The following is a 27,611-nucleotide window of genomic DNA, read 5'->3' on the forward strand; positions in this document are numbered from 1 at the left end:
CCTGAGCCCCGCCCCCGGGGGAAGGACCCGGGCAGGCGCGCTGGACCTGGCCGTGTTGCCATGGGAACGTGGCCCCTGCGCGGCTGTCCCGCTCCAGCAGGCCCCGGAGCAAGGCCGGGTGAGCGCGGCGCGGCGCTGCTCCCGGAGCCCAGCGGGCGGCTGTTGGTGTTTCCTCACCTCAGACTCTGCCCCTGGCCCGCGAGAGGCGCAGCCACAGGTCAGCCCGTCTCCAGGGGCCTCCCCGGCTCCTTCCGCAGCCCTGATCTTCGCCAGGCCCCGCCCCCCCCCGGGCAGTACAGACCCCCCCCCTGCCCCCCCCGGGCAGTACAGACCCCCCCTGCCCCCCTGCCCCCCCCGTGCAGTACAGACCCCCCCCGGACCCCCCGCCCCCCCCGGGCAGTACAGACCCCCCGCCCCCCCCGGGCAGTACAGACACTCCCCCCCCGGACCCCCTGCCCCCCCGGGCAGTACAGACCCCCCGCCCCCCCCGGGCAGTACAGACACTCCCCCCCCGGACCCCCTGCCCCCCCGGGCAGTACAGACCCCCCCCGGACCCCCCGCCCCCCCCGGGCAGTACAGACACTCCCCCCCCCGGACCCCCTGCCCCCCCCGGGCAGTACAGACCCCCCCGCCCCCCCCGGGCAGTACAGACACTCCCCCCCCGGACCCCCTGCCCCCCCGGGCAGTACAGACCCCCCCCGGACCCCCCGCCCCCCCCGGGCAGTACAGACACTCCCCCCCCCGGACCCCCTGCCCCCCCCGGGCAGTACAGACCCCCCCCGGACCCCCCGCCCCCCCCGGGCAGTACAGACACTCCCCCCCGGACCCCCTGCCCCCCCGGGCAGTACAGACCCCCCCGGACCTCCCCGCCCCACCCCCGGGCAGCACAGACCCCCCCCCGGACCCCCCGCCCCCCCCGGGCAGTACAGACACTCCCCCCCCCGGACCCCCTGCCCCCCCGGGCAGTACAGACCCCCCCCAGACCCCCCGCCCCCCCCAGGCAGTACAGACCCCCCCCGGACCCCCCCGCCCCACCCCCGGGCAGCACAGACCCCCCCCGGAACCCCCGCCCCACCCCCGGACAGCACAGACCCCCCCGGACCCCCGCCCCCCCCGGGCAGTACAGACCCCCCCGGACCCCCCGCCCCACCCCCGGGCAGTACAGACCCCCCCGGACCCCCCGCCCCACCCCCGGGCGGTACAGACCCCCCCCGGACCCCCCGCGCCCCCCCGGGCGGTACAGACCGCGCCCCCCCCGGACCCCCTGCCCCACCCCCGGGCAGTACAGACCCCCCCCGGACTCCCCCCGCCCCACCCCCGGGCAGTACAGACCCCCCCCGGACCCCTTGCCCCACCCCCGGGCAGCACAGACCCCCCCGGATCCCCCGCCCCACCCCCGGGCAGCACAGACCCCCCCCGGACCCCCCGCGCCCCCCCGGGCGGTACAGACCCCGCCGGACCCCCTGCGCCCCCCCCGGACCCCCTGCCCCACCCCCGGGCAGCACAGACCCCCACCCCCCCGGACCCCCTGCCCCACCCCCGGGCAGCACAGACCCCCCCCCCCCCCCGGACCCCCTGCCCCACCCCCGGGCAGTACAGACCCCCCCGGACCCCCTGCCCCACCCCCGGGCAGTACAGACCCCCCCCCCCCGGACCCCCTGCCCCACCCCCGGGCAGTACAGACCCCCCCCCCCCGGACCCCCTGCCCCACCCCCGGGCAGTACAGACCCCCCCCCCGGACCCCCTGCCCCACCCCCGGGCAGTACAGACCCCCCACCCCAAGCCCTTTGGTTCTTCCAACTGTCACCTCACTGCAGAGTCCTTGTGAGACAAAAGATGCTTCATTTGGAGGGAAATTCTCTAGTGAATTGTGGGTGTGGGGCTGCCGTGTGAACTCCCTGTGTCTTTGTCTAGAATGCAATGAAGGGAGAGAGAAAAGGGTTCTGATTGTCAGGGTCTCCAGATGGGCATCTCTTGGGAAGAAATTCACTTAAAAGCCTGGCTAGGATCATGCTCATGCCTTGAAGTTAACAGGGGTAAGTTCACTCTTCTCAGAAACAACTTGTGATTTCAGTGGGTTTTGAATCTGGTCCTTGGTACAGTGGTTAGAGTACTCTAACACTGGATTGAGCCCTAGTGTGGATGCAAGTTTATCAGTCCCAAGGTGTTGGCTAGCTACACAGCTCGTTTTCCTTTCTAAACCAGACTAAACGTTCATGCTGGTATTGCTGCACCCATGCTGAGCTTGGGGGAAGAGCTTATGGAGCCGGGTGTTGCTTCGTTAACTGCACTGGACTAGTTAACGTGGCCCTGCTTTTGAGTGTAGACAAGCCCTTAACTGAGCTGGTTTTCACCATGGTGCCCATCACATCAGGAATCAGAAGTCTTGTGATTTGTTTTCTGCGGTGATGGTTTGCACCTCATTACAGTGGGGCAATAACCCAAACAATGGAATTTTGTACAGCCCTTTTCCCCCGTGAAGAAGGAAAGCTTGGTGCAGGCTTATCTGTGGTGCCACACCAGGGTTGGGGGATGAGCTAGCAGTGCGTGTTGTGGTCAAGTGTTCCTCACCTACGGCCCTCCAATAAGGAGTAGAGATTAATAAGCAAAGTCTGCTAAAATCCACCCATCTAGGGAGTGTGGCTTGAAACCTGCGCTGGCATAACAAGGAACCAAGTAGAGTGTAGAGGCTCCGGAGCTGGGGGGCCACCCACGCCCAGCCACTTTGAAGCATGTGTTGGGGTTGCCACCTAGTCGTGGCTGGGCTGGTTTTTCTACTGCCTTGCTGGTTGCAATATATCCCTTGTTAAACACTGGCACATTGCAACTGTAAGCTGCAGGTGTGCACGGCTGCAATGGGAGTCGTACAGCAATCTCCCTACTCGGGCACACAGGCCACGTGGCCAGGAGCATGGGCAGCATGGCACCCGGGGCCCACTTTAAGTGCTGGGCCCTCAAGGTGCCAAAACTGCAGCAGCTGAGGTTCGTGCTCCTCTTGGCACCGGGATCTTGGCAGCAGGCTGGCCGGGCCCAAGGCTCAGCAGCAGGGGGGTGAGGAGTGGGATGGGGGTGGGAGGCAGGGGCAGTGGGGGGCTGAGGCTCCTGGGAGTGCATGGATCATGGGGGGAAGGCAGGGGCTCCTGTTTCTAGGGGACCGCAGGGAGCTTCTCCTCTCTCAAGTGCTGAGGAAGGCTCCTGGGAGCGGGTGGGTGTAGGGGCTCATGGGAAGGCAAAGAGCCTTGAACCCAGCTCCCTGCCTGCAATGCGCCTGTGAGAGAGAGGGGGGTCAGGCTGCTAAGAAGGGAAGAGGTGGGTCTTAAATAGCATCTTTAGCCAATCCATTGTGAAGCAGACAGTGCGTGTACTCTATGGAGCAGAGCCATGCCCTCCCCAAACCCTGTCCCCCACCCTTTACATTGCACATTGCCACCCTTGCCCCTTGTGGTGCAAATTCCGAGACGTTTGGTTCTGGGGCTCCAGGAATTCATCCTGCCCCAAAATCAGCTCCTTACCCTTGTCCAAGTTCACTAAAATCCACAGGTCTGCAAACTGCTTGGAAACCTGGTATGCTGGCATGGTGTAGCACGTGGTGCAAAGCTGTCACTTGGGCAAGGAGAGCCTCAGGCCTACTTATTACACCTCTACCCCGATATAATGCAACCCGATATAATACGGATTCGGATATAACACGGTAAAGCAGCGCTCCGGGGGGGCGGGGCTGCCCACTCCTGAAGATCAAAGCAAGTTCGATATAACGCAGTTTCACCTATAATGCAGTAAGATTTTTTGGCTCCCGGGGACAGCGTTATATCGGTGTAGAGGTGTATGTCCCCCCCCTTGAACCATTCCCAGTGGTTCTGGCCAGAGCCGGGGTTAAGGTTGCTTTGCATGTCCCTTGACTCTCTAGTGCCTAGTTTACAGAGGTTTAAGTCTAGCGGCTCTCCACATTCTGGAAGGGCACAAAGCAGCACTGGGCAACCTTAACTCTGCCTTAATGAAGGCTGGGGCAGAGCCTGTTGCAAAGCAGGGCAGAGGAGGTGCTAGTCTTTTGATTAAGGGGGTTTGAGATTCAGGAAATACCAATTGGCATCTTCATTCTTTATCACTAACAAAATCACACTGTGCCGGACTGCCGCAGGCTGTCTTTGGGGCAGAACTGTATCCTGTGGGGCAGAATGGGGGTGCTGTTTCTATGGTCCACGTTTCTTCACTTGTGCAGCCAGTACCAGAGTACGATTTTATGGTGCATTATATATCTAGGACCTGAGCCAACTCCTACCGAAGTCCACGGGAGTCTCGCCATTGATTTCAATGGGCTCTGGCTTGATCCCTTAACAAGGTGAGTTCAGTGTTCCTTGAAAGATGGACCCATGGAAACCCACCTTACTGCTGCTTCCTGCTCTGCTCCCATGCAATTCTGAACCTCCTCCGTGTCTACAGTGAAGGACACAATGCCCCAGCCTCACATGAGGAGCCAGGAGACTATGTGAAAAGGAAGCGACTCCACTTTATCTCCTGCAGAGTGTTTTGCGCCCCCCATTCACTGGCAATAATGACTGGAAACCACAGACTGGGTCACAAATGGCACCTTGTCTGTCACCAGCAGAGGCTGTATGCGACATGAAAATATTCTTATCAGCTTGTCAGCTGTCTGCAGAGGCCTGGACTTTCTAGTTAGGGACCAGTGGGCTCACTGTGCAGCAAGATTTGTCCCAACTAGTCACTGCAGGACTGTACGTGCTGTGGCTGGCGCCTGGTCTATAGTAAAGTGAAACTAGATAAGAATCAAGTTTTGAAGACCGTGGCGACTTCCTCAGAGAAATCCCCAGGCCTGACTGAGCCAGCCAGAGATGCACCCAACACTTATCAAACAGAGAACCTTAGACAGCCCGTGGTTTATAGGAGGTTCTAAATGCTCCTCTTTAGTGATAACTATGAAGGTGACTAAGAAATGCCTTTAACTGCGTGTAGCATTATTTCCTCAATGCAGATTTGAAAGTGGAGGCTCAGATTCAAGAAATGACATAAAAGGGAGAATTTCTGCTTTAAGTTAGTTCAACTTGATCGTGAACCTATGACAAGTTGTACAGGAAATTATGTAAAGTCCCTGAATCAGTGTTATCTGCGAAGGTGGGGAGTGGGATTCTTCCGGTTTCACAAGCTTTGGATCCAGAATAGAAAAAAAAGAATCTGTGTTACAGCAACATTCAGCAATGATACACCAATGAGAGCCAAGTGGGTAGTGTAGCTGGAGCTGAAGTGTTTCCAGCCCTATACTGTGAAAAGTGGTGGTAAAAATGCTCTGTCTACACCAGTGTCTCTGTTGTATCACCAGCAGAGCTGCATCCTATGTGTTTTCCTTCCCTGACTCAGCTCCAGTGTATTATGGCAGAGTGCAGGCACTTTTAACACCACTGGGACATACCCAGGGTACAATCCAGACTAATAAGTAGCTGTGTCACGCCTGCCCTCTAACCCGGGCCGCCCTTTACACTGCCTTGCTGCTGTAGCCTCCAGTCTGGAGTGCTCACAGAGAGCCTGCAAGTCACTCCCAGCCATGTCTGTGTGCTGCAGCCAGCCGCACCGTGGCTCTCACCAACCTGGCTTATACCGCACGGTGACCCCAACTCACTCCCAGGCTTAACTTTTCCCCCAGAAGTGTACGGCCTGTACTGCCCAGCCCTCTCCTGGACAATGCAAGTTTATATAAAGTCCATTATTTCATCAATAGAAATGTGCACCCAGCTTGTTACCCCCAACAGCATTTCCCAGACACTTTGATTTAAACCCACTGGATCAGATCAAACAATAAAACAAGTTTATTAACTACAGAGAGAGATTTTAAGTGAGTACAATTAACGAGGCATTAAATGTCAGAAATGGTTACAAGAAAAACAAGCTAAAACACAACTTAAACTGTGTTAAATTCAAAACAAAGCTTTCTCATTGCATGCTCTCAGCAGTGCTTACTGACCAAACTTCTTGGGTCAGTGGCTGTTTCCTTTGTCCCTTTTGGTGCAGTGAACTGATGAAGAGAGAGCGTGTGTACAAGGAGTCTCATTCGGGGAAGGATGTTGGCTGCCGTTTTTCCTCACCTGTTGGAGATTCTTTTGTTGCCCTTCCTTCTTGATGAGCCTGTTTACAGCGTATGTGCAAGTTAAGCAGAGCACATGTTCCTTTATTTGAGACAGACCTGTTTGCTAACCACTGTTTGGAACATGTGTTAACAGCATATGGTGGAATCTTATAACTTCACAAACAGTGTTGCCACACACAATTTATGAGGTCAATAATGACCAGCAAATTATAAGTTTTCAAATTATACAAATCTTTGTATAAAGGTTATGACAATAGAATGTAGGGTGTGAACAGCGGTTATGGAGTCTCACAACCATGCTGAATGTAGGCAACACCAAACACATGCCATAGCATGGTCCTAACACCCTCTAGTCCTGTTCTCACTGGCTGGCTAACCCATTTTGGCCTGATGAAGTTTTGAGTCACATTTAAAACCTCTTCAGGAAGTGGCTCAGGACCCAGATGGGAAGGGCAGAGAGGGACGAGTTTATCTTAAAGGATCCATGGCTGCTGCAGATCTTATTGGATGCACTATTTTACATCTGTTCTTAGAACCAAAGTCTGGCACTGAACAAAACACTGACCCAGGAACCTATCCTTGCAACAAAGCCCGATGCCAACTCTGTCCACATATCTATTCAAGTGACATCATCATAGGACCTAATCACATCAGCCATACCATCAGGGGCTCATTCACCTGCACATCTACCAATGTGATATATGCCAACATGTGCCAGCAATACCCCTCTGCCATGTACATTGGCCAAACTGGACAGTCTCTACGCAAAAGAATTAATGGACACAAATCTGACATCAGGAATCATAACATTCAAAAACCAGTAGGAGAACACTTTAACCTGTCTGGTCATTCAATGACAGACATGCGGGTGGCAATTTTGCAACAGAAAAACATCAAAAACAGACTCCAATGAGAGACTGCTGAGCTGGAATTGATATGCAAACTAGATACAATCAACTTAGGCTTGAATAGAGACTGGGAATGGCTGAGCCATTACAAACATTGAATCTATCTCCCCATGTAAGTATTCTCACACTTCTTATCAAACTGTCTGTACTGGGCTAGCTTGATTATCACTTCAAAAGTTTTTTTTCTCTTACTTAATTGGCCTCTCAGAGTTGGTAAGACAATTCCCACCTTTTCATGCTCTCTGTATGTGGATATATATCTCCTCAATATATGTTCCATTCTATGCATCCAAAGAAGTGGGCTGTAGCCCACGAAAGCTTATGCTCAAATAAATTTGTTAGTCTCTAAGGTGCCACAAATAGTCCTGTTCTTTTTGCGGATACAGACTAACATGGCTGCTACTCTGAAACCAGTATTAAATTGTTTGTTTAAAACTTATACTGTATTTCCCTGGAACCTAACCTCCTCATTTACATTATTAAAGCGTGGCAGTGCTTTAACACTGTCAGTGTAGACAAGCCCTAAGTGAAGCATGCATGGACATGTGACTTGCCCATATGATTCCAAATACCATCTTGTTCCCTGTAATTTTCCAGTGAGAACAATGGGTTTCCCTTCACTTGGCAGAAGCTATAAAAGGCCCTGGAAACACCTCCATTTTGCCTCTTTTCTGCTCAAACCTCTGGACTATGGATTTATACTAATGGGAGCATTCTAACCAAGGGACTGCCTTCTTTCCAACTATTTGAAAGCAACCAGAGACTTAACAAGCCAGCAGTTTATTCCATCACTGCTACAAGCCTGATCCAAGAACTTGGCAATTGTTGTATGTATTTGATTCCTTTAACCAATTTTAACTCTCACCTTTCTTTCTTTCTTTTATAAATAAACCTTTAGATTTTAAAGACTAAAGGATTGGCAATAGCATGATTATTGGGGAAGATGTGAGTTATATATTGACCTGGGTATGTGGCTGGTCCTTTGGGATCAGAAGAACCCTTTTGTTTGATGAAATTAGTTTCAAATAAACACTCATCTTTAAATCTGGTGTCTGGTTGTGGAATCCAGGACTGGAATACCTAAGGAGGCTGCACTTGTGACTTCTTGTTAGCCAATGTAGTGAGACGGAAGTTTATTTTGTTGCTGGCTTGGTACCTCTCATGGAAGAGTTGTGGGTGTGTTAGCTCTTTTCCCCAGCAGCTTGCTCTGAATTTGGTATTCTCAGTTGTGACCCACGGAGGCACGGTGACAGGCCCTCCCCAGAGCGGCAGCTGTCGCACAGAAAAAGGCGTCTTGGAGTCCAACAGAAGCAGAAACACCTGTCTGGCACTCTGGGAAGCACTTGAATGTGCCTCACGCACAGGCAGCCTTGTGGCTGAAATCTCCCTCACTGCTATCATTATTCAGACTCTCCTACAAAATTGTATTGCCCTTTAGACCTGTGGGAGAGGCTTTAGGTTCCCCTGCTCCTATGTAATTTAAGTCACGTCCACTGAAATGGCAGGAAATACCTTTTATGTTCCAGTAGCAGAACCCAGAGTTTCCGCTGCAGCTTCTCAGTGTGTTCGGCCGCTGGGAGCAGACACTCAGCCTGTAGGACGGTCACTGGGTTTGGGTGGGGGAAAGAAGCGGGTTAACTTTCTGACAAGTAAGACAGCGATAGCACTTGGCTGAGCCATCAACCCAGGGGTCAGTCTAGTTTATTTATTACTGCAGGGGACTAACAGCCAGGGCTGTAAACCTGAGGGCAGGATACTTGCGACTGTTCAAACCACACTGGTCATTTACAGCAAATGGCAGAAGAGAACTACACAGCTACTCAGAAAAGCAGGGACATGTCTAGCGGTTAGAACGGGAACCTGGAAAATGGGACTCCTCTCTACACACCCCTCTTCCAATATTCCACATGGCATCCCTGCCCTTACCACTCCATGCCGGGGGACAGTGACACCCACAGCTTGGCGCCAGCTGAGTGTCACCATGGTGTTTCCGGGATATAGATGACATTATGGGATGGAAAAAGTTACATGCTCCCAGTCACCCATGCATGACTCATTTCAGCCCTACCATGCATTGTCAAAACCCCAAAAGACAGGGCACTGGATATTGGCCAGATGCACACTGGGTGCAAAGACACACACCTACCGATGGTGCACTCACCGTGTATTGACACAAGCCCTGTGTGGGACCATACCCTGCATGGAGCTACAGTCTACCTCATTTAGTGCAGGTTAGGAGCAGCCTTCAAGGCCCCAAGGAAATTGCTGGGCAGCCTCTGGGTGAGCTGAGTTCGGTGCTTGTAATCTAGCTCGCAGACATCACAGGCTGATGTGGGTCGCAGTTTCCAGTGACTCCAGCGCAGACTCTGAGCTGCATCCCTATGGGCGGCTGGCAGGGGAGAGATCAGACCCATCCTGGTGAGGTCCCTCCTTGGACATCTGAGCTCCCTGGCAGACACAACGCTAGTCATAAACCTTACTTGGTTTTTAATGCTCCTGTCTGACAGAACACGCCCCGAGTGCCGAACACGGCACCGCGTAGCCAGGGCTCTGCAGCACGCACACCTGGAAACACCACGCTGACGCTCAGCTGGCACCGCGAGGATCATGGGGCTTGGTTAGCTGAACAACCGGAGATTATCCAGCAGTACTCAGGCTGCTTGCAGCTTTGTGCCTCCCCAAGAACGACAGGAAGCCAGGACGGGACAGGTTGATTATACCAGCTCCATGACAGCAGCACAGATTTTTTCAACTTGGTTTATTTGAGTTTTGTATAAATAACACACTTCTCCACACACTCTCAGAGCTTAACCCAGACACAGCGATTCACGAGATGCTCCTCAGGCACCAGGGTGGGAAGGCCAGTGCTGCAGCCTCCTTCTGTACAGCCAGGAGCAACCAGACAACAAAATTAGAGGGGGCCCTGGGAGGGCTCCCAGTGGCTCCGAAGGACACACCTTTCCCTGGCGTCCAGCGGGTGTGTCAGTGCCGACGGCAGGGTATTTTCTGGGCAGACAGCCATTCCGCTGAGAGCCCTCACTGCACTCGGACAGAGGGTCAATGTGGGGGTGGCAGCAAAGCCCTTTCGCCAGGGGACAGCCTGTCTGGGCTAAGAGTAGCTCCCTAAGAACCTGAAGGCTGCCCCCTCCCCTGCACCCCACCCGCTGCTGGCACAGGCACAAAGCAGCAGGTCAAACACTTGTCTAGGAAAACTACAAAGCTTCCACCTGCCCAAGCAGGTACAAGTAAAGGAAATGCCCACAGAGGGTCACCTTGAGGTCAGCTGAGCTAAGCTGTCCCTAAATCCCACGCCAAGGAGAGCGAAGCTGGTTACGTCCAGCTCAGCAGAACCGAAAGGTGGCGATCGCTTCCTTCAGAGTTTAGCTTAACCCAGAAAGAGAGCGAGCACGTTCTCATCTCGGCCGGCTGCAGGGCTAACACTGGCTGCACTGAAAGAGCCACAGACTCCGTGACTTTTAACCCAGCGAAGGTGCCTGGAGTTTGCACACTGCCGGGGGCTGTCGCTCTGGTCTGACTCACTGATATGGGGCACAAGGATCAAGGGCTGGAGGGAGAAGAAACAACAGTTCACGAATGAACACAGACACTCCAAACAATGCAACAAACTGCACCAGAGACCCATGTCCTTAGAATTCACAGAATTCCTCCTGTCCCAGTTCGTGACACAAGAGAGCATTTACAGCCCCAACCACAAACTGGCCCAATCAGGATGGGACGGCAGCTGTGACCCCTGGGAGAGCTTCCCACAAATCTGTGATGTTAGTGTCTCTAAATACAGCCTCACAGCAATTCAGAGAGGCCTGAAAGCTCTTCACTTCACTGTCTCTTTAAAACCAGCTCTCAAGCCCCTAGGATAGCTGAGCACACACCAATCCCTGTCAGCAGCTAGGAATGCAAACAGCAAGGGGGAGAGGATGGGGTTCTTGAACTTCCTTCTTGTTTTGCTGTCAAGCAGGAGAATGTTTCTCTCGTCTCATGGGAACATGAATGCAGAGTCAGCCCTGGCAGCTCACGCCCCCTGCGGCTCACCTCCCAGGAACCATTCCAATCCCCTTTGCTATAAGGTCCAGCGAACAGTGTCCTCCTGGGATCTGCGTTTGTGTGAGTGCCAGGGTGACACCCCAGGACACGGACAGGGTCACAGATAGTACTTGGGAGTCATCCTCATACTGTGGTAGAACAAACTTGCAATTTTAGAATGTTCAACAAACCAACAAAAAGAGAATCTAGGAACTGCTGCAAACTCTGCCATTCTCCTCTCAGGCAATGGAAGGGAAGCTTTCAGTGTAAAGCCCCGAGCTGGGCCATCTCCTGTCAGCTGGTTCAGAGCAGCCCTGGCAGACAGCACACACTGACACAACACTTGGGAGAACAGGACCTTTGCTGCTAGCTCCACATATGCTGGCTGTTAGGGCCCCTCCTCTCTCCTGAAATAGTTTTCGATCTGCCAGTCAAAGCTCTCCGCAGAGTATTGCTTTAGGGTGTTTAATGGAGCAAGCAAATATTCCTCCGCAAGCCCACGGGCAACATGACTGCTGGCCACAGGGGGCCAGCTGGCCAGGGTGACACGGTCACCAGCTGCTCCTGGGGGAAGAAATTCCTCAGTCTGCAGGCAGGTTAAACTCTGTTTGTGTGAGGGGAAAGCGGCCTTCTTCTGCACAGAGGCCAGCATTAAGGGGGCCCAGTCCCGCAGGGGAGGCTGGCATGGGCTGGCGCGGGAGGTGTGTCTCTTTCCTGTTTGCCAGGATAAAGAACTCGCGTGTGACTGTGCTGTGCCCTCTGTGCTACTTTGGGACGTCCAGGCACCGGCGTCCTTGGGTGGCAGTGGCTGCGTTCTGGCAAGTGTCTGTGTATTGGGCTGTGCTGAAAAAAGCTGCCTCTGGGCACCATGCAGCCGGCATAACTCCACTTTGATTCCCTTTCTCTCTCCCCTGCAACACATAGAGCCACCTTGCAAACGGGTGTTGGGGTCCCTAGGCTGCTCTGAGGAGCTCTGCTGACCAATCGTCACCCCCCCGAAATGCTCCAGCCAGTCCGTACGTTTCTCTGCGGATGCAAAGGGGTTCTTCGTAGGCACAGGCTGCAGGGTGGCTCTTTGCTGCTCCCTGCTCTCTCTCAACTGTGTGAACTTCTGCCCAGACTCTGGAATTCCGGGCTCAGGTGACGCCTTGTGGTTGGAGCTCAGGTATTTCTCCAAGTACGGCAGGCACACGTTTCTCTTGACAATTGGAACTATGGAGCAGGGCTTCAGCCACTGTACAAACTCTAGCAGCTCCGAAAAGGAGGAGTGGTCTGAATAGGGCACGAGGTGAACGCTGGGGTGGGGGATCTTCACTGGGCGGCTGGTGGGGAGAATGGCAATGGTGGGGCGCTGCTGGTTCCAGTTGATCATGGCTTCCCAGCAGATTTCAGAGATGTCCACACCGTGGATCCAGCCAGCCCCCTCCTCAGCAGTGAAGACGTCCACAAGGCCCAGCACTTTCATCTGCTCCAGTCTCTTGGGACTCACCACAATCCAGGTCTGAAACTCTAAGGCCAAGTCCACCAAGAGCGACTCTTTGCCCAGGCTGTAGACCCCTGGGAAGGAGCAAACAAGGGGGCTCAGGAACTCAGACCTAAACAGCATTTTGCAAAGGCAGCAAAAAGGGGCCATTACCAGGATGGGGGCGAGCAGCGTGGGGCCTATAGGTTACTGGACCCAGCACTCAGGAAGAGACAGGCCCTGTCCTGCCAACCTATGCTGGAGGGGGAAGGAAAACCATCACCTGCCCCATGCAGCACACATAAAAGGAATGAAAATTAGCTACATCTGTCCTCTGAGCCAGTCAAAATGCACAACCCAGGCACAGCGAGCTGCTGTACCTCTCCCACCGCATGTCCCCTCCTAATGCGATTCCCTCCCATCAGGCACTGAGTGTCCCAGAAAGACTGTCAGTCCCTGGCTCTGGAACCAGCCCCACCCACATGCCGTGATGCCTACTCACCAATCTTGACCTCGTGATCTGGGTGGGCCTTGATCAGCTCTTTGATCTGTTGGGTGGCCTGCTGGCGGGAGGGCAGGTCGCCCAGGGGGTCGCAGTTTGTGTTGTCCAAGTAGAGAACGTCAATTCGTTTCTGGTTCCTTAGCACCGGTTCCTGCAGCATGGTGGGAGTGTAACGAAAGTCACCTGGCACAAGACAAAACACCAAACACATAGAACTGTGGGAGCCCAGCCTGGTGGTCCACGCACTACTACGGCAGAGATCTGGCTTAGAGCCTCTGCCTGCCAAGGCCTCACCGCCTGCTGGCTCTAGCCCCGGGCTGCCACCTGAATGATTCAGGTTTGATTCCTGGCCTGGTGAGTGACCTGTTTCTCCTCAAGGGGCGGTGCTGGCGGGACTCCCCTTCCGAACCCCTAAACCCTAAGACAGGAGGCAGGGCCCGGGATGTGCGGGAAAGGTCAGGGGTGACCTGTGGTAGAAGCACAGGGCTCTGGCAGGGACCCTAGAACAAAACATGCCCAGAGCTGGGCAGGAAGGCAAAGGGGGTCTCCGGGCCCCGGGATGGGGGCTCGTACCTGTGTAGAGGATGACACCAAAGGGGCCCTCAAAGAGGAACATGACTGAGCCGGGGCAGTGGTTGGCATCTATCAGGGTCACCGTCATGGTCGTTTTACCAACCTCATCAAGGGCCACCAGGTGGCTCTGGCCCACTTCCAGGGGCCGGATCCAGTGCTCCGCCACCTGGAAGGAAGCACAGGGCTGGTCAGGTGGAGTCGGCCTCAGACCCGCTCCCTCCCAACACAGGGATGAGGCCTCCTTCCCCATTCCCTTAGCCAACCAGTTGCCCTGGGGCCCAACCCCATTCCCTGGGCTGTACTTCGCTATTCACCCAGACACTTCCCTGCACTGCCTTTGCCTGGGCAGGAGGCCCCCTCAGCTGGCCCCAGGGGAGAGAACGCTCTGCTCCAGGAGTCGGGTACCGCAATCCGACCAGAGCGTCTCCCGAGGGACGGGCTCCATTCTCATCTCCTGAGCAAGCCGCACGGCAGAGCTCTGCAGCCGGATCGCTCTCAGTCTGACTTGCTCTTTGTTCATTATGAAAAACAGGGATTCTGAACCCCCCATGCCAAAAGCTTGGTCCCAAGACGTCCCTTCCTCATCACAGACTCCTGGGTAGCAAACACAGTAACTGCGTTCTCACCCTTCCAACGCTCGGCTTTATCCAAGTGACATGCAAACCATGGCCCTGGGTTCGGCCCCCCGAGCCGCTGTCTGCCCCCGTGGGCTGGCTCCTACCTTCAGCCTGTGGTGCAGGATTCGCCCCGTGAGGGGGGAGCAGTAGATGGGCCGGTGCCAGGTGCTGGATAACCCCACTGTGTGGTCAGAGTGCATGTGGGAGAGGAAGAACACGCGAGCATGGCTGGCTTTCCTGAGGCTCCAAAAATCCACGGCAATGGGCGTGCCCGGGAGGAGAGCCCCATTCATGGCCCGGGCGCCTGGCCAGCGAACGACACCGCACTGCAAAACAGAGTCACGTTTCCACCATTAACGCCCCCCAGGGCGGGGTTCTGGGGCATCAGCAGAGTTCACTGGGGAGCGGTGGGCCGGCAGTGAGGGGCACTGGCAGGGCGGGGGGAGGGGCGGATCACAGAGGTGGGGGGGGGAATGGGAGTGAGGGGCACTGGCAGTGCGGGGGGGGAGGGGAGCAAGCAGCACTGGCAGGGCGGGGGGAGCGGTGGGCCGGCAGTGAGGGCACTGGCAGGGCGGGGGGAGGGGCGGATCACAGTGGTGGGGGGGGGAATGGGAGTGAGGGGCACTGGCAGTGCGGGGGGAGGGGCGGATCACAGAGGTGGGGGGGGAATGGGAGTGAGGGGCACTGGCAGTGCGGGGGGAGGGGCGGATCACAGAGGTGGGGGGGGAATGGGAGTGAGGGGCACTGGCAGTGCGGGGGGGGGAGGGGAGCAAGCAGCACTGGCAGGGCGGGGGGAGCGGTGGGCCGGCAGTAGGGGCACTGGCAGGGCGGGGGGAGGGGCGGATCACAGAGGTGGGGGGGGGAATGGGAGTGAGGGGCACTGGCAGTGCGGGGGGGGAGGGGAGCAAGCAGCACTGGCAGGGCGGGGGGAGGGGCGGATCACAGTGGTGGGGGGGGAATGGGAGTGAGGGGCACTGGCAGTGCGGGGGGAGGGGCGGATCACAGAGGTGGGGGGGGAATGGGAGTGAGGGGCACTGGCAGGGCGGGGGGGGGAGGGGAGCAAGCAACACTGGCAGGGCGGGGGGAGGGGCGGATCACAGAGGTGGGGGGGGTGCGGAATGGGAGTGAGGGGCACTGGCAGTGCGGGGGGGGGAGGGGAGCAAGCAGCACTGGCAGGGCGGGGGGAGCGGTGGGCCGGCAGTGAGGCACTGGCAGGGCGGGGGGAGCGGTGGGCCGGCAGTGAGGGCACTGGCAGGGCGGGGGGAGGGGCGGATCACAGAGGTGGGGGGGTGCGGAATGGGAGTGAGGGGCACTGGCAGTGCGGGGGGGGAGGGGAGCAAGCAGCACCGGCAGTGCGGGGGGAGGGGCGGATCGGGAGTGAGGGGTAGGGCGTGGGGGGCACCGACAGGGCCGGGGCTGGATCCGGATCCAAGACCGGCCTCACCCGCTCAACTAGATTCTTCCAAACGTCCCGTTCCCGCCGATGACTTGAGTGGCAGGGCCAGCGAGCGGCACTGCGCAAGCGCCAAGTGCATCACGGTCGTCGGGCCGATTAGGCGCATGCGTCCTTTTGCTCTGGTGGGCGGGGCCGTTGCTCTCCGAGGACGTTGGACATGCTGCGCAGGCGTGGTGCGACGGCGGCGCTCTGGGTAGCGATGCAGTGCGCGTGCGGAGTGAGCGCTGTTACCGCTCGTCCGGTCGGTTTGGGGCGGGACTTCCTGTGCCGACCCGGAAGAGCCGCGGGAGGGGGCGGTGCCTGGCGGAACAACAGAACGCCAGCGGGGATGCCGTACTGGGGCGCGGACGATGCCGTGGCGGAGCTGCGCCGAGCCCTGTCCAACCGCCACGTGCAGGCCGACCGGCTGCGCTACCGCAACGTGCTGCTGCGCGTGATCCGGTACGGCCCGTGCACGCGCTGCCCCGCGGCTGGCTGCGGCGGGCCCGAGCGGAGCCGGGGCGCCCCCCTGGGACGGGCGGGGCGGGGCTGGCGGCGGCGGCCCGGGAGGGAGGGAGAGCCCTTGCCCTTGCCCTTGCCCTTGCCCTTGCCCTGAGCTCGGCTTTGCTCTCTCTGCTGCTCGTGCGGCGGTTTCAGGCGCATGACCCAGGGCGTGGATGTGTCCGGGGTTTTCATGGAGATGGTGAAGGCCAGTGCCACGGGGGACATCGTGCAGAAGAAGCTGGTCTACTTGTACATGTGCACGTACGCCGCTCTGCAGCCCGACCTAGCGCTGCTGGCTATCAACACCCTGTGCAAAGACTGCTCCGACCCCAACCCCATGGTCAGAGGCCTCGCCCTCCGCAGCATGTGCAGCCTCAGGTATGGATGCGACTTGGCTGGGAGATGGATGCATGACCCTTCCTACTGTCTTAGCAGCGGGGACCTAAGTGCAGTGTTGTGGCCTAGCTCTTGGGAACGTTGCTCTTTCCTAGGTGAATGCAGTGTGCTGTCAGTCATCGTTTTAGTGATCTCCACCTGCCTGAGAAAGCGGCTGGGGGTGTGGGAGATTATGATTATAGACTGTTTAGGCCAGCGGCGGCCAACCTGAGCCTGAGAAGGAGCCAGAATTTACCAATGTACATTGCCAAAGAGCCACAGTAATAAGTCAGTAGCCCCCCCCCCCCCCCCATCAGCTTCCTAGCACCTACTGCCTGCTGGCAGCCCCCAACAATCAGCATCTACTTCCCCCTCCCACTGCAATCAGCTGTTTCACTTGTGCAGGAGGCTATGGGGGGGAAGGGTAAAGGAGCAAGAGCATGGCAGGCTCAGGGCAAGGGGTGGAGTGGGGGCAGAGCAGGGGGTTGAGCAGTGAGCACCCCCCCTCCAGCACATTGGAAAGTTAGCATCTATAGCTCCAGCCCCGGAATCAGTGCCTAGGTAAAGAGCCAGGTTAACCTCTGAAGAGCCGCATGTGGCTCCGGAGCCATAGGTTGGCCACCCCTGGCTTAGGTGTTCAGGCAATGAGGACACTCAAGTAGAAGAAAGGAGGTTATAGTCTCTCTATTTGGCCTGGTGCAACTGCTGCTGGAATGCTGTGTCTGCTTTTGCCTTCGGCAATTCAAGAAGGATGCTGATAAATAGGCGAAGGTTCAGGGAACAGCCACAGAAATGACTAAAGGTTTTCAAAACTTGTCTAAGAGCAGTGGTTCTCTATTTGTAGCCTATGGGCTGCTTAGAGCCCAATCAGCACTTGAGCTGTAGCCCATGTGACATCCTCAGAGCCATACAGGTAGCATTGGATGCAGCCCACAATGGTAAATAGGTTGAGAACCACTGTCTTAGGTTTTGTCTACACTGGACCGTGAACGATAAAACTTTTGTCATTCAGGAGCGTTGAAAACCAACAACCCTGAAGGACAAAAGTTTTGCTGATGAAAAGCGCTGCTGGCAGGAGAGCTCTTCTACCAACAAAGCTACTGCCGTTTGTGGGGGAGGTGCAAGTTTTTTTTTGGCAGGATAGCTCTCTCTTGCTGACAAACAGCGGCTACGCTGTGCGCCTTTTAGCAGTACGGCTGTGTCACTAAAAGGTCCATAGTGTAGACATAGCCTTAGAGTGTTACATTGAGGTCCTTGAATTTATTTAGTTTAAAGAATTGGGATGATTTGATCACAAACTATAAATACCTACCCTGGAAACCCAAATTTAGTAATGGGCTCTTCAGTTTAGCACACAAAGATGTAAGAAGATCCAGTGTTTGGAAGGTGAATATTGACCAATTCAACTAGAAATAAGGTGCAGATTCTTAACATTGAGGGCAATTAACAATTGGGACAATTTACCAACAGTTATGATGGAATCTCCACTGGCAATTTTTAAAACAAGATTGGATGTTTTTCTAGATATTCTCTGGGCCAAATAGAAATTAATTCAGGGTCATTCTATGGCCTGTTTTATGCAGTGGGTCAGACTAGATGATCACAGTGATCCCTTCTGGCTTTCTAATGTATTCATCTGAATAGCAGTGCCTGGATATTCTGGATGGGGACTCAGGACTTCAAAAATGACACACATGTCTTGAGTGTTTTCTTTATGCTGCTTAATTCTTTTAAAAGACGCAAAAGAGATGTGCACAGAATGGAAAATGGTTACCTGCGTGTAGGGGGATTATTGAAAGAGAACAGCAAGGAAAACCCTTGGTTTGTAAAAGTGGTTGCTGTAGATGGGGGAGCACCCTAAGATATCTTGAGGGATTTTGAATGAATCCAGAATGATACATACTTATTCATAGGATGCCTGGCATACAGGAGTACATCCAGCAGCCCGTTCTGAATGGTCTGCGAGACAAGGCGTCCTATGTGAGGAGAGTAGCTGTTCTTGGCTGTGCAAAGATGCAGAAACTCCAAGGTGACACCGAAGTGGGTAAGTAGTCAGATTTTGCACTGGAGGAAGCGGGGCATGGTCATACTTTGTCCTAGAGCTTTCATTGGGGAGAGGAAGATTATGCTTCTCTACTAGATAAGATACATACAACTCATTTAGATGCAGCTCTTTAGAGTCAAGGCTCCCTGTTTGGCCTGGATTCACTGGGCTGTGTGTTGGTTTTAGATCCCACAGGAGTGGAGGCAGGGGGAGGGGGGCAGCCTGTGAACATAAGGCAGATCCCTAATGGAATCTGCTTCTTGGGCATTTTCAGGTCTGGCAGGGTGAGTTTCCACAGAGGAATACTCCTTTCATATCTGCTGCTTCACGGGGCTGGGACTCTTCCTTTCCTGTTTCATTTTCTGTGCTACGTGTCAGCCTCTTCCTCTAGCACCTGACTGCCACACGTGCAGTGATCTTGTGTAGAGAGGGCTCTTTAGAGAATACCTATGCCATACCCTAATGTTACTGGAAAGTCAAGGGTATTTGTAGTTTGCTGGTAACAATTCTTCCTCCCAGGTACTGTGTCATGGTCCCCATATTCCTGAGGCTGCTCATGGACAGTGACTGTCTTGCCTGAATGGATGCCGTGCCTCTGAGTCTCCGATGATCTAAGTGCTTTTGTGTCTCTGCAGATGGCGTGATGGTGAATGAGCTATACAGTTTGCTTCGTGACCAGGATCCCATCGTAGTGGTGAATTGTCTGAGGGCTCTAGAAGAGATTCTGAGGCGGGAAGGAGGAGTTGTCATCAACAAGCCCATAGCCCATCACCTTCTTAAAAGGTCTGTTCTCTGTGTGAGACGCTGGAAGCTTCACTCTAGTGAGATCCCCCTGTGTTCTGTATGTCAGCAGAGCAGATGTGTCAGCTCCTGGCAGAGCTGAGAGGAGGCTTTGGAAACAAATTCCATTGCTGTCAGTCGTTCCCTCCCACCCCCCAAAAAGATAGGAGAGTGCCAGATTAACCTCACTGTCACATGTGAAATCTGAGGCCTTCCCAGTGATACCCAGAACCAACCTCAGTTTCCAGGAGAAGTTTGTGACCAACTATCCGTTTATTTAAAATTACAAGTTGTATCATGGCTTATCTAAAGGTTCTTTCTTCCCTGACAACAGCTGGGGCACATCAGTGTAGGACCAGCTGTTCTAGCCTGTCTGTCCCACTACCTCCCAATATGTGTAATGTGGCAGGGATGGTGTCCAGCATCTGAAGGAATCAGCTTCTCTTCAGACAGGTCTGGGTTGGTTCGGTCAAGGGAGTGGCATCCTTTCTCTTGCTCTAGCCATGCACCTTCTCAGTGTTTCTCTCTGGTTTAGTGCTTGAGGGCAGGTGTGAGTGACTGAGACAGAGTTCAGCTTCAGCGTGCATGTGAACTGACTGGTTCCCTTGAGAGAGAGAACGCTGGTATCCGCATGTACAAACCTGGCAATTGGTGGGTATGCTGAAACCATACGAAGTGCAACAGCTGCAGGCTCTGCCCTGGAATGATCCCTGTGTAGTGCTGCATCTTTTGTGACCTGTTTACCGTGCTGCTTTCTTGGCAGAATGTCTGACTTAGACCAGTGGGGACAGAGTGAGGTGCTGGCCTTCCTGCTGCGCTACAAACCCCGCAGTGAGGAAGAACTCTTCGACATCCTCAGCTCACTAGATGGGTCCCTCAAGAGCACCAGCCCCAGTGTTGTGATGGCAGCCACCAAACTCTTTCTGGTGTTGGCCAAGGACTTCCCACAGGTACAGACAGATGTACTAGTTAGAGTGAAGGGGCCACTGCTGGCGGCCTGCACCTCCGAGAGCCGGGAGCTCTGCTTCGCTGCCCTGTGTCATGTGCGCCAGATCCTGGGAAGCCTGCCTGGCCACTTTAGCAGCCATTACAAGAAGTTTTTCTGTTCCTACTCGGAGCCCCATTACATTAAATGTCAGAAGATGGAAGTGTTGTGTGAACTGGTGAATGATGAGAACGTGCAGCAGGTGCTGGAGGAGCTGAAGAGTTACTGCACTGATGTGTCAACCGAGCTTGCCCAGGGGGCCATCTTCGCCATAGGTAAGAGCTCTGCTTTTGCTTCAGAAACAGCCGGGGGTTGTCTCTGAAATCTCTCAAATAGGCCTTTCTCCACCGAAACAAGCCTAGGCCAGCGACGAAAGAGCACTGTGTGTCAGAGCCGTCCTGGTGCCGCACCCCAGGCTGAGCCAGATCCCCAGAAATATGAAGGCGTTCCTGAGCCTGTCCTGAGCATTTCTGAATTGCTCTGCCTGGGCCGGGTGCCCTAGAAATGCTAAGTTGCTAGCAAGCCAGGGCTGGACTGATGTGCACATGAGGTGACTTTACCCACCCACCCATCTTATTAGGGAGCATGAAAACGTGGAATCGTAATGAACCTGTGGGGTGGATGGGTGGGCCCTAAATTTCTGGGTAGTGCTATGGGGGCAGAGTTAAGGTTGTTTGGGGTCCCTAATATTGCATTTAAAATGTCTGTTTTTAAATTGTGAATGGATTCTTCCCTTAGGTGTACCAGACTTTCTCTCATTTGTGTGTGCGCTGAGGGAACTAGAGCATTCTCCCCAGGATTTTTTTTTTTTTTTTTTTGGCTGTAGTGAGTGGTATCATAGAAGATTAGGGTTGGAAGAGACCTCAGGAGGTCATCTAGTCCAACCCCCTGCTCAAAGCAGGACCAACCTATAGATTTGTTAGCCTGCTATTATGGCAGAGAAACAGTGTTTTCAGACGAGGGAGAATATCACTCTAACATGACTTTGTGGTGGATAGCATAGGCACACCTGTCTGTTTCTCTGACCAAAGCTTGACTTGTTCCCCTTGGTGCTTCCTCAGGCAGCATTGCCAGGACGTACACAGAGCAGTGTGTGGGGATTCTAACGGAGCTCCTAGGGCTTAAGCAAGAACATATCACTTCAGGTAAGGATTTGCTGCTGGCTGAGTTCTCGGGTTTGCTTGCTTCACGCTTTCAAGAAATGGCCTCGCCACCAGGACATCTAGCTTTGGTAGAGTTGTGTGGCTCTGGGCTGGGATTTAGGAAATCCCTGTCCAGGTGACCACAAGATAATCATTTGGTGTGGCTTCTAACCTGGTAGGCATCTTCCTTGTGTGGACTTTATAACTTCTCCTATCTTAGCTACCTTCCTTGTGCTTAAGCGGGGATTGGACACAGCTCCATCCACCGTGTGATGTGGACTGAACCTGCTAGCTCAGGGAGTGAGGGACTGTACTGAGATATTTTAATGGCTCTTTTATAAAGGTCAAGTTGATTGAAAGTTCTGACCTTGAAGTTGTTTCCCACTGGCTGCTTTAGTCTCTGCCCCTTTTGTAATTTCAGTCACTGATGTAACTGACTCTCCTCTCTGGTTTTCCTGCTGCTTTCAGATTTAACATCAGTTACTGTTTCACTCGCTTCTTTTGAATAATTTTTCTCCACCTTTTATGGGCTTTCAAAATTGCAGTTTTTTCCAGTCACCAAATGAATTAATTTTTAGAATGTATATGCAAGTTTATAAGTTAGCAGCGGTTGCTGTAGAGTGTTGAAGAGAACACTGTTGCTATGAGACAGTCAGTCACTGCCTTCTCAAGGACAGGGGATGGCTGGGGGAGATTGCTTCAATGCAGCCAAAGAAGCAATCTTTGCCATTTAAACATTTTATTTTGGATGGGGGGGAGCAAAGGTTTTACATTTATTATGGCCAACCCCAGTGCTGTGTGAGGCTTTGAAGAAAAGTGCTCCAAATAGCATGAATGAGTGCAGCACTGACCTGGCTCGCTCCGAATCGATGGTGAATTATTTTCTTGGGGTGGTGATTTTAAAAAGCTGCTGTTAGATACTGAGCATTCTGTTCCACTGCAGCTGTGGTGCAGGCTTTCCGGGACCTGGTGTGGCTTTGTCCCCAGTGCACTGAGGCTGTGTGCCAGGCTCTGCCCAACTGTGAGGAGGCCATGCAGGACAGCGAGGTAGGGAGGCTTCGTGCAGTTAGCCGAAAGGCGATCCGTCTCCTGTCATGTAGAACTCTGATAAACAGAACCAGCTCTGCTTGGAGTGGCCAAACAAGTATTTGAAGGGTGTGAGCACCAAGGAGGGAGAGGAATCATTTGGGGTGGGATGAGGGATTATGCCTTTGTTCAGTTACGTCCCATCCCTCCTAGTCAAATTCAGGCTGAATCTCAAGAGCAACTGAATGATGGGAGCTCCTAGGCTGTAGAAAAACTTCTCCATGGGGTGCAGGGAAGCTCTGGCCTTTGAATCTGTGAGCACCTGCTGCTTGGCAGTTTAGAGCAGCACTGTTTGCAGGCCCTTCCTCAGTACAGTGATGTCAGCCAAGTTGTCTGTACATGGCCCCTTTTGGGCTAGGACAACGGAGATCCCACCGCTTCCCTTAACCCCAGATAACCACTGTATTTAGGGCATATAGAAGTGTAGTCTGGGGAACTAGCCTGAGAGCTAGGACTCTAGAATTCTATTCTAGCTCTGACATGGAATCATGCTGATGCCTGGGCATGTCTCATCACCTCTCTGCTGTGGTTCACCGGTCTGTAAAAGGATATTACAATAGTCCTGCTTCACAGGACTGTTGTGAGGTTGTTGGTTTGTGCTGGTCCAGTGCTCTGGAGATGGAAAGCCTGGTATTAAGTGCTGGGTGTTTCTGTGTTGGCTGATGTTACTATTTAAATACTGGGAGACTCTTGTCTTGAATACTCCTCTCTCCAATAAACAGTTCTGAGCTGAGCACCATCCTGGTGAGATGCAGCCTGGGGTTCCCAGTTCACCTGATGCTCCGGTGGTGGTGTGATTCTTCTCAGGGGTACCCAGGGTTATGAGGCACTTTGTTAATTCCTGCCCTTAGCGTGAGGGAGTCTTGTCAGTGCCTGCTGCACCAGACCCCGTAATACAAGCACTGCCATCCAGGTGTCCGCAGGCATCGCACTCTCTCTACAAGTTAACAATAGGCATGTACCAAGCTTCTGGACTACCCAGCTCCTGTTCCACTGAACATTCAGAACTCAGCTTTGCTTCTCCCGAAGAACAGTACACACCAACTTACACAAGGTTCAACTCCGGATCCCCACTCCACTTAACACGCAGCACTTAGATAGATTTATAGTGAAAACAATAACTTTATCAAAGAGCAGAGATTCAAGTGACAGTAAATAAAAATATTAGAAACAGATGGTTACATGTAAAGGAAAATCATAACATGATGTGCCTTTTAGAGCCAAAACTTAACTCACAAGATATTCCCTGTCTCCTACAGGATCGCTTAGTCCAAGTCCTTTTCTCAGTGTTTTTAACCAGGATGGCTGAGAGCCCCCTTTCATAACCTCAAGCTTACTGACCACTTGTCTTCAGAGATTGAGGGATGCCAGGATGTTTCTGTAGAGCCCCAGATATTCCAGACCAGACCTTTTGATCTTTACCTGAAAATAGGTTTCTTCCTCTCCCCCAACTGTTCCTGTTAATTTCCTTCTGAAGTCTCCGCAAGCTCTTCTTCAGCATTTGATTTAGTATATTGTTAAACTTCTGTTGTAAGACCCACGGCACACAATGGTCCACCAGGTCTCCCATCTCCTGTCTGGAGAAGTTTGTCTCAAGGCACAGAATCTTTGAGTGATCTGCCTTTACCTACAAAACCTAGAGAACATAATTTTCAGCATGTATACATAACTCCTCACGCTTTCCTTACATACATCTTGCAATGAATATGGCCACCACATGACCACTTTTGGTGAACCCAGGGGATCCCTGTACTCATATGTACCCCTGTGCCTTCTGCCAGTTGGTGTCAAAGGTCCTTGGTCACAGGTTGTACTAGGAGTGCAGTGTGGAGTGGCTTGGCTCTGAGCATCCGGTGGTGTTGTTTGACTCCCCAGGGCAAGCAAGCGCTGATCTGGCTCCTGGGAGTGCATGGGGAGAGAGTTCCCAATGCTCCCTATGTTTTGGAGGACTTTGTCGAGAATGTGAGATCGGAGACGTTTCCAGCAGTGAAGATGGAGTTGCTGACAGCTTTGGTCCGACTCTTCCTGTTTCGTCCTGCCGAATGCCAGGACATACTCGGGCGACTGCTCTATTACTGCATAGGTGGGTATGTCTTGCTGAGACTCTCATGCCCGCAGCCCTGTGCTAAATTTATGTCAGGGCACCTGCTGTATTACTGCATAGGTGGGTGTGTCCCTGCTGAGGACTCTCGCACACCCTGACAGATGGAGAATTTTGTGGCAGAAACTCCTCGGCTCAAAGATCCGGATTAGTTTTAAAATAAGTTTTTGACCTCCTCCTACGTGGATGCAAATGCAGAATCTAGCCCTCTTCCTGTCTGCCTCTTTGCCCTTGCTCCTGTTTACCACCTTGCTGCTGCTACTCCTGCTGCTGTTTGGCCCCTAGCTCTGCAAAGTGGTAGAGGAAATGGACGGCACTCGGGATCCAGGTGTTGGTTGGTATGTACCAGCGAAGGGTTGTCCATTGAGGTCTGATCTATGAATGCTAGCATGCCCTGAGTGAACGTGTGTGTGTTCACCTTTCCAGAGGAAGAGACTGATATGGTGGTACGGGACCGGGGGCTGTTCTACTATCGTCTCTTACAAGCTGGCGTGGAAGAAGCGAAGCAAGTGCTGTGCAGCCCCAAGTCTGATCCCTCTCTGGGACTCCTGGAGGATCAGGCAGAGCGACCTGTGAACAAATGGGCTTCAGAGTTTAACACGTTGGTGCCCATATATGGGAAAGCGCGCTGGGCAGTTGTCACTGCTAACTGGGCAACGGAGCCGCGCTGCGGAGGCTTTCCCTTTGCTGCTCCGATGACTGCAGGAACAGGTAGCCACACGCTCAGCTAGAAAAATACCTTCCTCCATTGATAAATCTTCCTATGTTTGACCCTCTGGGAGGATCCCAGGTTTTAGCACTGAAGCCTTGAGTACAAAAGGCTGTTATGGGGTCTCAGCCTTTCACTTAACACTTGGCTGTTCACAGTCTGCTCACCCCGGTGGAATATTGGAGGCATTACACTTCCTGGGTTTGTGTTGCTGATAGGTCTGTCAGACACTCTTAGGCCTAGTCTTCACTTACCGGCTGGTTAAGACGCGATAAATCGATCCCGGATCGATCCCGGAAGTGCTCACAGTCAGCGCCGGTACTCCAGCTCGCCGAGAGGAGTACGCGGCATCGACGGGGGGAGACTTCCGGCCGCGTCTGGACCGCGGTAAGTTCGGACTAAGGTACTTCGAATTCAGCTACGTTATTAACGTAGCTGAATTTGCGTACCTTAGTCCGAAGTCCGGACTAAGTGGGGACCAGCCCTTGGTGATACTGGGGGCAGCATTCCCAATGCCATTTCTCACCCTGTTTCGTATTTGATTTCAGAGTCACTGATTTCAGAAGGGAATAAGGAAGTTCTCCAGGTTCATTCAGACTCGGCTGGCTTGACTTTAATCCCCAAGGCACACCTGACTGCAGAGCAGTTTGAGAAGACCTGGCTGAGTCTGGATGTGAACTGCCAGCAGGCTCTGCCCTGGCATGGAGCTGCTCACCCAGACACCATACAGACTGCGCTTCAGGTTGTCCACATCCAGACTATTGCTATGAGCAAAGCTGGTGCCCAGCCATGGAAAGCCTATCTCAGTGCCCAGGATGAGTCTGGCTGTCTCTTCCTAACAGAACTGCTGCTTGAGACCGAGAACTCCGACATGCAGGTTTCAGTGAAGCAGAGCGAGGAGAGGACTGAGGCGCTGCAACACTTTATCTCAATGTTAAGAACTGTAATGGGGACAGTCCTAGGGCTGAAATCCTGATTCCTCTAAGCCCTGCTCGGAGCAGCCTCACTCGGGGTGCAGGGAAGATCTTTTCTACGGCTCAGCGTGGTGTTACTGAAGTTAAATTGCTCTTCTTCTAAACTGTTTGTAAGGGCCTTGAACAGCCCCGATCTGCCTTAGAGCTGCCATTAGTACCAGTGGGAATAGTGTGTGGCCCAGGGGCAGCATATGGTGCGAGTGTCGCTAGTTTCTTCACATACTGCATTATAACAGGTGCACGGGAAAGATTCAAAATCCATCAAGGTCTCGCAACTCTCAAGGCTGGGGGATGGATCATCAGTCTGGTGCTTCTGATGGGGTCACTGAGGCAGGAACAACTCCAGTGCTAGTTACATGAATAAAAGAAAGATTTAATATTGGAGTCAGATCTCTCTAGAGAGGACTGGGAATGTTGTTTATACCTGTGCTAGAGGGGCATGCAGTGTATGTACTCGACGTGCTGCCATATGGAGTATGCAGTGGAGACAGACCCTTAGTGTTCCTTTTCAGGGCTCTGCCGTAAACTACATGCAGGCTTCTCTCTGTTCAACCACCGCTCCTTAGGGGCTGGGCTTGTTAACTTCAAAATCCCCAAATAAAGTCTATGAAGTTCAACTCAACTGGCTGCTTTTAATAGGCCACTCCCAACCCTTCCTGGAGTGTTCTTTTCTTTTCCCCCGTAGTCTGCACCAGGAGCCTCTTGCTCACGGCACCTCTTGCACTATATGCCACTGTTTCCTGTTCCCCTCTCTTGATAGAGACCAGCTGTCCCCTATCATGTGCCACTGTGAGATGGGTAATGAGGCACAGGTGGGTTGAACCAACTCCCTCTTAAGGCATGTCTACGTTGCCCCTTCCCCCCCAAAAAAACCATGGCAGCAAGTCTCAGAGCCCCCAACAACTGGCATGGGCTCATGCTACTGGGCTAAAAAGAGCTGTGTAGAAGTGCCCACTCAGGCTGGAGCCCCCACTTTTGGGTTTCAGAGCTTGGGCATCAGCGCAACTGGGAATGTCTACACAACTAGCTATTTTTAGCTCCCAGCTGGCGTCCGCTGACCCAGGTTCTGAGACTTGCTGCCATGGCTTTTTGTATGCAGTGTAGATGTACCCTCAGTATCCACCCTGTGACTCTGAGTTAAGAGCCACACCAGGTTAGACCTCCCACACTTAGGGAATGGCTTCTTCCCTCATTGCCATAAAACCCCTCTTGTGCTGGTGAAGTGGCTGCTCTTGCTACCTTAGGAGCAGCAGCGCAGAATTTGCTGTGAAGTCCA

The 27,611-nt window shown here is 53.8% G+C and overlaps 2 protein-coding genes and 1 long non-coding RNA gene across 7 annotated transcripts; 2 read left to right on the top strand and 1 right to left on the bottom strand.

Moving 5' to 3' along the window:
- The first annotated feature begins 124 nt into the window (after nt 1-124).
- Nucleotides 125-8,511, top strand: LOC128836468 (uncharacterized). The gene is made up of 3 exons (XR_008444782.1): nt 125-217; nt 1,915-2,036; nt 7,603-8,511. It is a non-coding gene; the product is annotated as an uncharacterized LOC128836468 (long non-coding RNA).
- Nucleotides 8,512-9,300: 789 nt separating this feature from the next.
- On the bottom strand, nt 9,301-15,811 carry DCLRE1B (DNA cross-link repair 1B). 4 transcript variants are annotated; one of them, XR_008444781.1, is made up of 6 exons: nt 15,645-15,811; nt 14,305-14,526; nt 13,584-13,749; nt 13,011-13,193; nt 9,486-12,603; nt 9,311-9,394 (listed from the first exon to the last, which is right to left on the bottom strand). XR_008444781.1 is itself a non-coding variant. In XM_054026778.1 (5 exons), exons 2-5 carry the CDS (start codon nt 14,491-14,493, stop codon nt 11,435-11,437), a joined length of 1,572 nt encoding a protein of 523 aa, XP_053882753.1. In that variant the 5' UTR covers nt 14,494-14,526; nt 15,645-15,811; the 3' UTR covers nt 9,301-11,434. The 4 variants fall into 4 exon arrangements, 3 of the variants coding, with proteins under 3 accessions (XP_053882753.1, XP_053882752.1, XP_053882754.1); XM_054026778.1 differs by having other exon boundaries at nt 9,301-12,603; nt 13,011-13,161; nt 13,687-13,749; XM_054026777.1 differs by having other exon boundaries at nt 9,301-12,603.
- A 143-nt stretch (nt 15,812-15,954) lies between these two features.
- Nucleotides 15,955-26,952, top strand: AP4B1 (adaptor related protein complex 4 subunit beta 1). Of its 2 annotated transcripts, XM_054026775.1 has the most exons (10): nt 15,955-16,097; nt 16,293-16,517; nt 18,428-18,558; nt 19,194-19,341; nt 20,102-20,598; nt 21,385-21,468; nt 22,409-22,512; nt 24,427-24,634; nt 25,079-25,363; nt 25,910-26,952. In XM_054026775.1, the coding sequence occupies exons 1-10, from the start codon at nt 15,985-15,987 to the stop codon at nt 26,335-26,337; spliced, it is 2,223 nt and encodes a 740-aa protein (XP_053882750.1). In that variant the 5' UTR covers nt 15,955-15,984; the 3' UTR covers nt 26,338-26,952. The 2 variants fall into 2 exon arrangements, with proteins under 2 accessions (XP_053882750.1, XP_053882751.1); XM_054026776.1 differs by lacking the exons at nt 15,955-16,097; nt 16,293-16,517; nt 18,428-18,558; nt 19,194-19,341 and adding an exon at nt 19,456-19,989.
- The last annotated feature ends 659 nt before the right edge of the window (nt 26,953-27,611 follow it).

Source organism: Malaclemys terrapin, chromosome 4, assembly GCF_027887155.1.
Source record: "Malaclemys terrapin pileata isolate rMalTer1 chromosome 4, rMalTer1.hap1, whole genome shotgun sequence".
NCBI classification, from domain to species: Eukaryota; Metazoa; Chordata; order Testudines; family Emydidae; genus Malaclemys; species Malaclemys terrapin.